Source organism: Muntiacus reevesi, chromosome 3 (assembly GCF_963930625.1).
Source record: "Muntiacus reevesi chromosome 3, mMunRee1.1, whole genome shotgun sequence".
Lineage (NCBI taxonomy): Eukaryota > Metazoa > Chordata > Mammalia > Artiodactyla > Cervidae > Muntiacus > Muntiacus reevesi.
Window position 1 is genome coordinate 65,787,638 of NC_089251.1, and position 15,200 is coordinate 65,802,837.

Below are 15,200 nucleotides of genomic sequence, written 5' to 3' on the forward strand. Positions count from 1 at the left end.
GATCCAGTTTTGGGCAGGTGGCATAGGAGACATAGGGAAGAAGAGAAATGATGAGGGAGCTTGGATAGTGGGAAGATCAGGGCCCAAGCACCACCATGAATAGGAGAGGCTCACTTCCTCTGAGAGGAAGGAAGGAAGTGAATGGTTTTTATGGGGTGGAGCATGGGAAAGACTCTGGTGATGGCAACCAGCACCAATGTGATCTTCTAGTCAGAAGAGTGGAGGGGTAGGAGAAATAAGGGATGAAGAGCCAAGAGGACTGGAGGAGTGGCATTTAAGGAGGCAAGAAGTGAGGCTAGGAGGGAGCTGAGAGAAAAATAGAGGTGTCTGGGTGTTGGATATCTTGAGGCTGAAGATCAGGTGTTCTGGGAATGAGAAATCTAGAGGAGAAAAGGTTAAGTCAGGGAGAGGAGCTATGGGTGATGACATAAGCCACAGTGTGGCAGGAGCTGGGGTCAGTCAGCTGACCATCAGCCGAACAGAGACAGGAAACTGATAAATGACAGGAACTGGGAGGGGGAGAAGATGACCGGGCATGATGTGAACTTCAAAGGAGTGGATGGGGCTGTTTAGAGAGCACGCCAGCACACCAATATGCTTTCTACACACCCACAAGCAGCCCAGTCCTCCACGTCATACACCCATGGACATCATGTCAAGGGGAACAGATTGTGCATCCTAACAACTGCTTCTGCAAAGACCTCAGTATTCACATCTTGACCACACAACGGTAAAAGGTGGGAGGGTAAACGACCCTAGTTGCATGCATTCCCTCTAAATGGAGATCCAAGAGACATTTAAACACTTGACTAAAAGAGTAAGACCCAACTTTGCCACTATCTTCTGAGAGACTTCCTCTGGGTAGAAAAGTGCTTACCCATTTGAGATGTGTTCTTTAGCTCCATGAGTAAGTGGGTTTGAGTCAATTGATCCTATGTAGGAGTATGATTTCCTAGGTGTGTTAATCTATTAAAAAATCATTTTATAGCACTTCATAGCATTCTATAACATCTCTGCATTTTTACACCCTGGCCCATTCTTTGTGATAAAAAGTGAGCAAGCTATTTTCTAATGAATGGAAGGCTCAATTCCTAAAATTATCCATTACATAGTCATCACTTTGCTTCAAACAACAGAGAAAGTCAAGAGATCTGAAAAGGGAAAATCATTTATGAAGGTAGCATTAAATTCCCTTAAGAATCACTAACAAACTTTCAGAAGAGTTATATGACTAAAAAACAGGCTTTTGAAATGACTAATAGATTCTGTATCTCCAGCTCCTTCCACCTTGTTAGAGAATAGGAAACTTGCCACCTTCTACTTGCTCAGAGCAGCTCTGAGCATAGAACTCTCACAGGATTAAGGGGTGCAGTGAAGAAGAAGAATTTAGCTTGGAGAGAAATGCTCTGGAGTATCAGGGACTCTCCTCCCTCTGTCCACCCTACACATTCACAAACACCCTCCTAGGGTGAGGTCTGAGTTTAGCTCACAGGCAACCTGTTCGCAACTGCAGGGCTCTGTACCAAAGTTTATGCTCTTCATGGCCCCTCCACCACGGGATCAAGTGCTTTTGACAGATCTCAGTTATGTTAAGTTCAGCAGCACCTGCCAGCATGATTGTCAGTTCTTAGCAACTCTTCGATACAAGCTTACAAAGCAGCTATTGATCAATGATGACAAAGGGCTTCTGTCAGGCCAGTGGAGCTAAGGAAAGCACCAGGAGAGCTGGGCTGTTTATTCGTTGATATCACCATGGATGGGAGCATTGTTTCGCTTCATCATGTTCATCAAGCCTCAAGCAAACTTGAAATGTGGATTAACTGATTCAATAAAGTAGTTTTAAAAAAATTTGGGGCAGTTTCTCCCAGTGGACTTCTGTTCCCAAACATAGCACAAAAGGTAAGAAGAAAAATTGGGATTACCTCTAAATGGGGATTTGCTTCAACTCAGGGAAATCTAAACCTTTCCATATTTTTACACTTTGCTACTTGTGAGCATATTCTTTATTTCACTATAAACCTGCTAAGAAGCTTTGTCTGTAAGATAGGTGTGGTGGCTATAATAATATAGACTTTTCTTTCAGTTCTTTTTGCCTCGGGTTATTTAAATAGATTTAAACCAAATAAAACTTAATCCCTAATGAAGGAGGGGTATGAAGATAGGAAATCATTTAACCAAGAGCAGTTCCATGGCCAGATGCGGCATCATTCAGCTCTACATGGGTCACACCTTCCCCACAATAGTAAGACCACCCATCAGTGCTAACAAAATGAAGGTAAAAGTGGTTTGCTGACAAAGAACAGATTTGTAGGCCATTCTGAGAACAGATTAATTTATTTAAATAAGCAGAGAAGCAGGTTAAATAAATGTGCCCATTTGTCTACTCACTGAGGAAATATTTGTTCACTATGTACTACGTGCAAGGCACTTCGTGAGGCACAGGGTGGTCACCGTGACAGACATGGGGCTGACCCGTGAGAAACTGAGAGTCAAACAGACAACATTTATAAGTTAGTGGAACTTTTAACAATCTTGACACCGTGGACTCATATACTAAGGAACTGTGCATCAAAGGCAGCTATTAGTTTGGGAAACAAAAAACACAAAAACAAAAACCAACCCCGCTTAACATTTCTCTATATAGCCATGATGTACCTTTCTCTTCATAGGATTTTCTTTTTCAGTTCATAAATCTGTTCAAATTGATTCAGAAATGATGTGAGACAGTAGAAGTAGATAAGCTTTAGGGCCTTTCTCATGCAGCCATAAGCACAATTTAAGAAAAAGTTTGGAAAACGCCAGTGCCAGAGTGGAATTTTGAGGTTATTTGGTGCTAGGACTTGTCAGTTCCAACAGGAGGGGATCACCATTCAGAGAAGGCTCAGAATCTGCTTCTAATCTTGGTTTATAAAAGCTTCTTGGTCTCCTAAGGAACATATGGCCTAGATTGAGAGTGAATATGCACCAGAGGGACTAAAAGATTAATGTAAGAGTATTCGCAGATTCCTTCTTTATAATCCCCTGCTAAGAATAGTTCTGGCACTGCCTCCTCAGTGTTTCCTCATGCAGGGTAGCTGAGATGGATGGACGGCGAGGTTGCCTTGTGGGGGAAGGCAGTCTGTGGAGTGGAAAATACTCTTTTCCCTACCCTTCACTCTGGATGATTGGGGAAAGCATTCCACTCAGCATACAATGCCCTCCCCCGGACCCAGTACTGTCTAGGGGCTGCTCACACCATCCTCTCCAGAGTGAGGCTCTAGAGGGAGGGGGAGGACAAAGACCACCCTTCAGTATCCTGACCTGTCTGTCGATCCACAAGTGGGGGTTACTGAAAGCTAAGAGATGCTGGCAGCCGAATGTGGGTGAATATTGCAATGGGTCAGTGGTGCCCAGGGATGAGTCCCTCCCTGTCCATGGGAACTGTTGGAGGCACTACTCTTTCAACCACATGAAGGGAAGCTTGTAGCATATGTGACTGAGCACGGAAATTGCCTGGCCCTCTAGATCCCTCCTAAACACTCACTGTCACACTCTCCCTGCCAAAGGGGACAATGACCCTTAGTGCCACAGAGATGGAGGTTAGGAGAAGGGTCTCTCCACTTAACTGGTGTTCGCAATTGCCTAAAGGCAGAATCCTTTAACCTGAGGGCTGGAAGGGGCCAGGGATACCAACCACTTACAGACAGATTATGGATATAAAGACAAGATGCTGACAAAATCATAGACTGATATGTAATCCATGGGTGTTAGTGACTGGAAATCAACCTAAATCTTGTTTAGAAGTTTATCCATTCATTCAACAAATATTTATGGAGTGCTGGTACTGTTATCAATTTGGAGATAAAGCAGTATATCAGAAATTTGGCTTTCACAGAATTGACATCCTCGTTGGATGAGGGGATTTATGAGAATCTAATCCGGCAAACAACAAAGTCCTGTGATTGTTCAACTCTTAAGGCAATCCTCAGACCTCTAACAAACATGAGTAGGATGAAAAAGCAGTGGCATTAATCCCACTTCTGATACCAATCCCACTTCTGATTGTCTGAAGCCCTTGCCAGAATACAGTCAGCCCCTTTCCTGGATTATTTACTGTGATTTTAGATGTAAGAGAAAAATCCAAGAGCAGCTAAATTTTGCACTGACTCTCGCCAAGTCAACTCCTTTGTAAAAGTTAGAGAGATTCCAGAACCAAAAAACAAGGAAAATTGAAACATGTGAAAGGTTTCAAATGTTGGAGAGGTAATGGTAGTGATAATAAAGTTGATATAAAACTTTGCATCAACTAACTTTTGCTTTAAAAAATAGCCAAGATAGAGACTGATTTCAAAATTTTAACTGTGAGGATTTCTACTTTAAAATATGGTTACCATCCCACTGAAGAAAAAGCCCAGAATTAGATGTCTTCACTGGGTGAATTCTACCAAACACTTAGGGAAGAATTAACATCAATCCTTTTCAGACTCCTCCAAAAAACTGAAGAGGAAAGAACACTCCCAAACTCATTTATGAGACCAGCATTAACCTAATACCAAAAACAGAAAAGGACATTACCAGAAAAGTAGAGGCCAAAATATCTGATGAATACAGATGTAAACATTCTCAATAAAATACTAGCAAACTGAATTCAGCGGCACATTACTAGAATCATTCACCATGAATAATGGGATTTATCCTGGGGATGCAAGGATGGTTCAACATATGCAAGTCAAGCAATGTGACACATCATGATAATAGAATGAAAGGAAAGAAGTAAATGATCATCTCAATAGGCAAGGAAAAAGCATTTTACAAAATTCAATATGCACGCATAATAAAAACTTTTAACAAATTAGGAATAGAAGGAACATATCTCAACAAAATAAAGGCCACATTAGACAGACCCATAGCAAATATCATACTTAATGGTGAAAGGTTAAAAGCTTTTCCTCTAAGATCAGGAGTAAGACATGGGTGCCACTTGCATATTCCTATTCAACATAGCTGGAAGTCCTAGCTAAAGTAATCAAGTAAGAAAAAGAAATCTAAGTATCAGAACTGGATAAATTATCTCTATTTTTAGATAACATGATTTTATATATAGAAAATTCTAAAGATAATCATAAACCTGTTAAATCTAATCAATGATTTCAGTAAAGTTACATGATACAAATTAACAGAGAAAAATCAGTAGTGTTTCTATACACTAACAACAAACTTTCAGAAAAAGAAAGAAATCAATCACATTTACAAGAGCATCAAAAACAAAATACTTAGGAATAAATTTAACTCTGCAGGTGAAAATCTCTACTCTGAAAACTATGAGAGACTAATAAAAGAAATTAAAGAAGCAAATCAATGGGAAGGTACCTCATGTTCGAAGCATTAGAAGAACATTGTTAAATTGTCACTACTACAAAAGTCATCTATAGATTTAATGCAATCCCTATCAAGATTCCAGTGGCATTTCTTTTTACAAGAGGAAGAAGATACACTCCTAAAATTTGTACAAAACCACAGAAGACCCTGATTAGTGAAAGAATTCCTGAGAAAGAAGAGTAAAGCAGGAGGCATCACACTTCCTGACTTCAAAATATACTATAAAGTTATAGTCATCAGAAAAAATACAGTAGCAACATAAAAGCAGACAAATAGACCAATGGAACAGAATCGAGAGACGAGATACAAACCTAAGCATATACAATAAGCTAATACTTGACAAGGGAGCCAAGAGTACTTAATGGAGAAAAGACAGTATCTTCAATAAATGGTTCTGGGATAACTGGACATTCAGACATAATGTCTGAATGAAACCAGACCCATAGCTTACACCACTCACAAAAATTAACTGAAAATGGATTAAAGACATTTAAAAGACCTGAATCCATGAAACTCTTAGAAGAAAACACAGGAACAAAACTCTCCTTGATACAAGTCTTGGTAATGATTTTTTGGATACGACATCTAAAGGACAAGCAATAAAATAAAAAATAAACAAGCAGAACTGCAGTAAACTAAAAAGCTTCTGCACAACAGAAGAAATCAACAAAGTGAAGAGACAATCTATGCAATGGGAAAATATTCGCAAACCATATATTGTTAAGGAGCTAATATCCAAAATACAACACTCATACAACTCAAAAGCAAAAACACCCAAGTAATCTAATTTATAAGTGGGCACAGGACCTGAATAGACATTTCTCCAAAGAAGATCCATGGAAGGACAATAAGTACATGGAAAGATGCTCAACACCACTAGTTGTTGGAGAAATACAAACTGAAACCACAATGAAACATCACCTCATGACCATTAGAATGGTCATCATCAAAAAGAGATAAATGCTGGCATGGATGTGAAGAAAACGAAGTCCTTGTGCACTGCTGGTGGGAATGTAACCTGGCATAGCCACTATGGAAAAAAGTATGGAGGAGCCTCAAAAAATTGAAAATAAGAATTACCATATGATCTGGCAATTAACACTTCTGGAATATTTAAAGAAAATGAAAAATACTAAATTGAAAATGTAACTGTACCCCTATATTCACAGTAGCATTATTTACAACAGCCAAGACATGGAAACAACCTAAGCGCCCATCAATGAAGGAAATGGACAAAGAAGTTATGGTACGCGCGCACACACACACAGACACACACACATGCACACACCTGCACGCACACCCACGCACACAGACACACACACGCACACACACGCAATTTCTAGTTATCTATAATTTATAAATAAACTACATCAAACTGGTGCTAAGACAATACAATTTAAGTGCTAAAAACTAACTTTTCTAATTCAAAAAAAAATTTTTTTTTTAAAGAAAAATGACCTTGCCAGTCTGAGATAAACAGGACATGCTAGCAAGAAGCCCAAGGCCTTTCTGAGAGGAGAAAAAATATGCTTTAGTATGGTATTTTGATTTGTAATTTGTGACTATAAGTTATACAGCTTTTGAGGTGAGAAAACAAGACTGGAGGGTTTAAGTCTCCTTCTTTTAGTAAAAGGTGGAAAATGCTATAATAGGCAAGATGATGCTATAAAGATGGTTCAGAAACAGAAAGGGTTAAGTCCCACATTCTTTCATTCATCCCTGGACAGAGCCCCAGAAGCTGCAAGCCTCAGCACTCCTTAATAAAGGACCCTGAAAAAATACAGACTGCTGACTCAGGTGCATTGAGAAAACAATCCCTAAGCTAACTATTACATCCACTTAGAAAAATAAAAGCTAGTAAATAACGCCAATTTCCACGAAAACAATTCAATTTGTATTTATGTTTTCTTTCATCATAAATTTGGGGTTTTGTCTGAATGCAGGGTCCAACTGAATATACTAAATAAGAACCTCCATTATTACTATTCCTCATGCAGATGGTTAATTTAAGCAGTGAAGTGAGGAAGAGGTGGGGACATGGCCCCACTGGGAAGACTAATGTGTGGTCAGCATATTTGTATTTTAATAAAAGACTGTATCCCACACATCTGGAGATACTGTTAGATCCTATCTAGAAAGTAAGAAAATGCCTTTTGTGATTCACCTCTGTGGTGATCACCCAGTTACCATGGGATGCAAAACAGGTTGCATGATAATTTTGATTCATACTAAACACTAGATATTGGTACCAAACAATTCTATAGTTTTAAGTTTCTAATTTCTTGATTTTGTCTTAATGTGAAAATAAAAATCTCTGGAGATGGGCCAAAGATGTTTAAATGTTATTGATTTTAAAAAGCTGTACTGTAATTCTCTAATAAGTCGATTCTTGTGGTACCCCTAGACAGTGATGTAAAAACTATGGCTCATCAAAACTGTTCCACTTAAATTAGGTAAAGTTTTAAGTGTCTCTAATAATTCTTGATATTGATTTGGATGTATTTACTGACATCTTTGATTATATATATATACAGTTATAATATTAGATAATAAACACCTGTACATATCCAGAAGCATTTATAAAGGATGGTAATTACTGTTCAATATTAAAGTGGCCTGAATTTCTCTTCGATGATAATGATACTAGTTTCCATAAGAAAAGTATTCAAGGAGAATGAGCCGGTATTGTCCATGCATCCTTCCATAACTCCTGTCTACCCTTCTGTTCTGCTCTGTGTTCTCCATGGCTGCCTGACACAGACTGCATCAATGCGCTGCCTTGCCCTTCAGATACAGACTGGATTCAGCTAAAGAGAGGCACCAGGAGACCAGCAGGTGAGAAGAGAATGCAACTGAGGCATCCATTCCCTCAATACCTCCTTTCTGGGGCTCAGATTATCTTCAACCCTCCCCTCAGGTCTCAGCTCCTGGAAGGTGACTGCTCCTATAGCCACCTTCTCCACACCTGGGCAACAGCTTCCTGCCCTTGCCCTTCTGGTCATTATTACTGCCGAGGTGCCGCACCACCTTCTTAATCCTGCCCACATCGTTGTCCTTTCATTAAGCTCTCCCCACATGACTTCTTTTTCAGAGTATCTCTCTCTCTCTTGCTGAGGCCACAGCTGACACAGGGAGTTCAGACCAAGTGTGAAAGATTTAGGTTATTTTTGTCACTGCCTACCAATCTTGTGAAATTCTATCTAAGATACCAGAAGTCCTATATTTTTATGGTCTTTGAAGCCAACTTTAGGGAGCTTGAGCCAAGAATCAAAACCAGAAAAGAAATATTTCTGATGTTTTAGATAAGACTATCCAATATATAACACGGTGCATCAAAGACAGGGGGAAAAAGCTTCTATTAAAAGAAAGCAGAAAAGACTTATATTTAAAATATCAATATAACTTCATGACTTTAAAACGAGTCAGTTTTTTTTTCCATTTTAGGTCTACAATAATTTAAGCAATATCCAGTCATTTGGGGGAACAAATTAATGTGCCCTCAATAGAGACCAGACTCCCTGTTTGGGACAGGAAAACCAAAGATAAGTGTGCCTTCTGAGTGCTGGATGAGACTTCTAGACTCCCCTCAGCCACGTGCCACATGTGACTGCTGAGTGGAAGGCTAACCCAACAGCTCACCAAGCCTGGGGACTGGCTGGACAGGTGTGGCTGGGTCAAGGAGGCCAGGACCCCAGTGTAGTAGAGCAAAGCTGAAGTGAGGATGCTCAGTGGACACCTGGAAGGGACTACATATCAATAGGTGTAGCCTAGTATTCTTTCGAAAGCATTTACACATTTGTCTCAGTCTTACACCTCTCAAAAGACAGACACTGAAGATCATATGGCTTTTGAAAAATAGGAACTCACAAGGTTATAGAATTATACCGAAACACATAACCCAAAGCCTCCCAGCTACTTAATCTCTGACTATCATAAAATGTAGGAATTAGGAATTCAATTGCTTAAAAACTGAGGGATGCATAATGTGCAGCTGCCTTCAAGGCATTGTTCTCAATATGACAGATGCTGCACTCATCTCATGGGTTCTAAGGAGGAAAGGGAGGTAAACTGAAGGCAGAACTGCCTGAAACACTGATAGGAGGCAAGATAAGCCCCCTGCCCTGAGCGGGTATTCTGAGCCTACGTCTCTTGTGGTCCTTGAGTATTTATCTCCCGTTAGTCTTACTGGTGCACATCTTGGCACAGGTGTTAGAACAGGCACAGGAGGGTATTTGCAGGTACACACAGGGGGGAACGGTGAAGGGAAGGTCAAGGCCACTCCGCCTCTTGAGTCACAGGGAGTGGTGTCAGGGCTGACAGTCCCGGTCCCCTGGGCCCGACATCTGAGGCCCAGAGCATCTGCCTCTCTCTCATGCCAGCTGCTGGAGCCCATGGAGCCCGTTTTGGGGAGCTCACCCCAGGTGAGCTGTCTGCCTGATACTGTTAGGAGCTCCCCCACCCCGAGTGCCCGGGGCTACCCCCTTCCCTGCCTCATCCTGCTTTCTCACAGATTCTCTGAATGCCTGTCTTGCCTGGCACCTATTTCTCCTGCAGTTCATAAGCTGTCTACAGTCCTATCTCTGAGATTCAAGCTCCCCTAAATTACTGACCAGGACTGGGGGTGGGGACTGCCGTTCTCAGTTCTGATTAGGAACTGATTTGTCCCCACGAAGGCTGCGAACTCAGACACTACTTACGGCTCCTTCTCCCTTGGCCCCTTCCCGGCCAAGGCGTGGGCCTGCTTCACTTCCAGCATGCTGTGCAGCTGGAACCCTAGTGTGGCTACAGCCCGCCCTGAGAACTGATGCTGTCAAGGCTTTTTTAAGTTATCAAAGACGCTGCTATCTATAGAAAAGGCTTGACTACTCCTCTGGACCCTCTTTATACCTTAAAATTGTATTCTTCACTACATGTTTTCTTCATCACATCCTGCTAAGAATTATTTGCTTTTGAAGGTGAAAGTAAAGTCACTGACTCGTGTTTGACTTTCTGTGACCCCAAAGACTATACAGTCCATGGAATTCTCCAAGCCAGAATACTGGAGTGGGTAGTCATTCCCTTCTCCAGTGGATCTTCTGGACCCAGGAATCGAACTGGGTCTCCTGCATTGCAGGCGGATTCCTTACCAACTGAGCTACTAGGGAAGCCCATTTGTTTTTATATGCCAGTAAAGTACTAAAATGGGCTTCCCTGGTGGCTTGGATGGTAAAGAATCTGCCTGCAGTGTGGGACACCTGGGTTCAATCCCTGGGTTGGGAAGATCCGCCAGAGTAGGGCATGGCAACCCACTCCAGTATTCTTGCCTGGAGAATCCCACGGACAGAGGAGCCTGGCGGGCTGCAGTCCAGGGGTCGCAGAGAGTCGGATACGACTGAGCGACTAAACACAGCACAGCACAAAGTACTAAACTGTCTACTCCTGTATCTCACAACACCCATGAAGCACTTTTTATCTTTGGTATTTAAAAAAAAAAAGTTAATTCTGTGTATGCTAATCTATGACAATTTTGTGTGATGAAAAAAATAAGGCAACTTCAAAATTCTGGATTTTAAGACTCAAAATTTTTAGGGTCCTCTCTACCTTTACCTTTCTTGCCAACCTTAGTCACTCAGTTGTGTCCAACTCTTTGTCACCTTTTGGACTGTAGCCTGCCAGCCTCCTCTTTTCATGGGATTTTTCAGGCAACAATATTGGAGTGGGTCACCATTTCCTTCTCCAGGGCATCATCCTTACCCAGAGATCGAACCTGCATCTCCTGTGTCTCCTGCACTGCAGGCGAATGCTTTACCCACTGAGTCAACTTTCTTACCTCTTCCTAAATTGGGCAGGTATGAGATTTTTATAGACCTGCCCAAAGAGACAGCAAGACCAAAAGAGGTTCAGGTGAACCTCACTATAGGTTAGAAACTAACTATAGTGTTTGGACTTAGGAATGTGATTAGATTTCTATGTCTAGTGGCCAGTCAACATCTAAGCATGATGAATCACTAGGTTGTAGCAATCAGCCAGAAGCAACCTTGAAATAATAGCCAAGTCAACTCATTTCATAATGTTATATGAAATTGAAGAAGTTGGGTAATGTTTTTTATTTTTTTAAAGAATGTGTAATTTGGGCCAAATGTTTTTTAGAGTGGATTATTTAGGTATGGGGGGGAGGGCTTCCCTGGTGGCTCAGATAGTAAAGAAGCTGCCTGTAACGTGGGAGACTAGGGTTCATCCCTGGGTTGGGAAGATCCCCTGGAAGAGGGCATGGCAACCCATTACAGTATTCTTGCCTGGAGAGTCCCCATGGGCACAGGCGCCTGGTGGGCTACAGTCCACGGGGTTGCAAAGAACTGGACATGACTGAAGGACTAAGCACAGCACATTTAGGTGAGATGCTTATTCATGTATTACGTGCTTATGATCTTTTACAAATTTTCTTTATTCTTAGAATTAGGTCCTTTAAAAACATTTCCTCTTTGTGGCCACTAAAAAACCATGCTGCAAGTAAAATCAATTATAATTTACAAATTATTGCAGAAAAATCTCTAAAATTTTTAATCAAAAGAGAACTCTGAACTCGCCTAGTAACATTTAACCAAGATGCTAGGAAAGAATTAGGAATATTTTTGCATCAGTTCAATCTTCTTGCCTGTAGCACACCCACCATTTATTAGGCTTATTTTAACATCTGGCACCGGACTCAAGCAGGAAGGGAAATGCTATTTTATTTCTTTGTATTTAAATTTCTACCTAATACTAAAAGGTAATAGAGCAGATTTATTAAATATTTATTACTAGTCAGAAAGCCATGAAAGTGAAAGTGTTATTTGCTTAGTAGTGCCCAACTTTTTGTGATCCCATGGACTGCAGCCCACCAGGTTCCTTTGTTCATGGGATTTTCCAGGCAAGGATACTGGAGTGATTTGCCATTTCCTTCTCCAGGGGATCTTCCCAACTCAGGGATGGAGCCTAGGTCTCCTGCAATGCAGGCAGATTCTTTACCGACTGAGCTTCCAGAGAAGCCATACTAAATGCAAAACAACTTGAATCCTATTAATAATACATCATGGGACCAGGGTACTTGTGAACACTGAACCTATGTCAATGGAAAGAACCCACACAGAATTCTTAAACATCTTTGAGATCCATGAAATTCTGTTTACATGCTAGAGTTTTTATTCACTCTTTATCCTCCTTAGTATGAATATGGTAGATTAAGTAATTGTAGTAATTATGAACATTCTTTTTAGAGAAATCCTTAAGTGTTTTACCAATACATACAATGGCACATCAGAAAGGCCCAAAATAATAACAGAAACCCTCATTCTACACAGAGGATCCACAGCAATGAAATCACTTTGGTTAGGCCTGGAATGATCAAACAAGCCTGAACAAATCTGGGCAGGTGAAGACACAGTAAGAGAAGGCACACCAGGTAGTATGGTGTAGTGCAGAGACTCTGGCAGAATGGAAAATTATTTTTCATAGCCCACAAGTATTCCTCCAGGACTTTAGAAGCCTGCCTTCCCTTCTACCTCCCTGGTCAGCATGCTCCCCCCATCAGCCGTCAATTCAAGATAGGTTTGGGGTGTCCTGACAACCTCTCTAGGCAAAGGGAAGACTGGTAGTCTCATCAAATCTCACGTCTCATCAAGTAATTTTCCATAAACAACTTCTGCAAACTGTAACCCACCCTTCCCTCATATTGAAGGCTGTAGGAAACTTCCTTCAGCTCAAGCCTGTGTACAGGTGAAGACTCTGTGCATACACAAAAATAAAGATGGGCTTAAGTAGCAACTTTGGGGGCAAAGAAAATGCGCTCTGGTTTCAATGAGTTTCTTGTCATCAGGCGTCATAAGTGCAAGCAAACCCGGAGACAGCATACCTTTCTTCCACCGAAACTTCTTTCATTTGCTGGTGCGGTTTGGTGCCTTCCATTTCCCTGATGCTCACAGCATAGATCTTGGTGGTGTAATCAATAGCCTTTTCTCTAGCGACGTCACTGTCATAGCCTCAAACGACAGAAAGACACAGGAGGAGAGCTGGTTTGCGATGGTGCAGGAGCGGGTGGAGGAAGGCAGGGTAGGCACGTGACACTGAGCTCACCTCCATCCTCCTCTGCATCGGTGTCCGACTCCTCGCTGTCCACCAACTTGCTCTCCTGGGTCCCCACAAACTCCCGCGTCCAGATCATCAGGGCCGTGTCAGCGCCGCCCACGGTGAGCAGCACAGAGTCGTTGTGCAGCCACCTCACGTTGGTGATGTGGGCGCTGTGCCCCACGTACTTCTTAAACCTCGCATGCTGGCCCTGCGGTGTCAGAAAACAGCGATGACCCCGCTCGGACTCGGAGTCTCATTATTCTAGTTTCCGGGCTATTTCATCCATGTTATTGTCTAGAGTGCCTTCTACAGGCTACAAATAAAACAGTTCACATGAGTGGTAATTTCCCTACGTTTTTCTAGAGTATAAACTCCATGAGGGCAAGGACTAGCTCTCTTCCCTAAAACATATTCTGCCTCACTGTAAGTTCTCAACAAATAGTCTGTGAGGGAATGAATGAAGTGTAAACCATAGAACCTATTTCTGGACACCTGACAAATTAGCCTGAGGAAGGATAAAAAGCTTGTTTCTGCCTCTCTCAGATGTCAGACGTCTGCTCTCCACAGGTGTCTAGTGTGAACTCCGGATGGTGAGTCTGGCTGACATTTGAGATCAAAGAGTCTCCCGGGTCATCCCCCTCAGTGCCTTTTCTACCACAGTCCAGGTTGTGACAGACGAGCAGGGCCTTCTTATGATCCTGGGGCAGCAAGGAAGATTTAAAAGCAAGGCAACAGTTTCTGTCACGGACACTGGAAACAACTTCTAACACTAGAAGCACTCAAGTAAATTGATGTTAAAACAAAGTGAGCTCAAAGAGAAGGGAAAAAACAAACAACAAAACTCCCAAAAAGAAAGAACATAAACTGAAAAAATACAATTAATAAACAGGTTGACAAGTCACCTTAAAAAAAACACACACACAAAAAACCAAAGTAAGCTCCTTTTAAACAAATATAACCCCCCCAAAAAAGTTCCACAATTAAACAACCTTCAGGTTATATCTGAAAAATTAAAATAAAATTAAATCCATATGTATTGAACTTATTAGAGTAGGTCAAACTTTTAAAAAGCCAAACATAACCAAATAAATAGAACCCGATTTATTACTCTCTATTGAAAGCTCTTCAGTGGCACCCAAGCCACACCACCCCAGTGGGAAAGGCTGAGTGAGGTGAGAGCAGCTATTCTCGTCCGGGTAGTCCTAACAAGCAGTGAGAAGCCCAGGCTGGCACCAGAGACCAGCTTCCATTTTCAGGGCATGAGCCACAGCCTGGCAAAAATAGCTTCAGTGGGAGCACCGAAAGAGGGAGAGACTTTCCATCCTCTCAGCGACTCCCAGGGAATACCTTATGCAACGTGGGAAGCCACATGAACTTTCTGAGGTCATGCAGGGGGCATTGGTGTCTCAGATGAAAACTTTATTCAGTCGTTGACAAGAGGCTTCCAGAGAGTTTTGGACGGGCGGGCTGGGAAACCTGAAACCAGCGCAGACGCATGGCAGGAGACACGGGCAGGGCAGGGCAGTACGTGACTTTGAAATACTCATGGTCACGATCTCTGTGTATTTGGCTGACTCCTACCTGACAGCTGAGTGGAACTGCCCACCCCTCAGCAGAGTACGGAGTCTAGACAGACTAGGAAGCAAGCAGGCAGGCAGCATTTCTAGGAAGCCCTCCAGAGCCACTATTTGCTAGAGAAAATGGCAGAGCCAAGTAAGGATTTCTAAGGAAGCCACTGTGTGACCATGTGAGACCCA

General features: G+C 42.0%; 1 protein-coding gene across 5 annotated transcripts in view; it reads right to left on the reverse strand.

Moving 5' to 3' along the window:
* EML6 (EMAP like 6) overlaps positions 1–15,200 on the reverse strand; it is a 274,778-nt gene that overhangs the window by 26,340 nt on the left and 233,238 nt on the right. For all 5 annotated transcript variants that reach the window (XR_010662346.1, XR_010662347.1, XR_010662348.1 and 2 more), the window contains 2 exons: positions 13,450–13,651; positions 13,229–13,355 (listed from right to left, as the gene is read on the reverse strand). Coding sequence is in view for 2 of the 5 variants with exons in the window: in XM_065929282.1 (XP_065785354.1) it covers positions 13,229–13,355; positions 13,450–13,651 (329 nt within the window). In the remaining 3 variants the exon portion in view is untranslated. The remainder of the gene's footprint in view (positions 1–13,228; positions 13,356–13,449; positions 13,652–15,200) is intronic.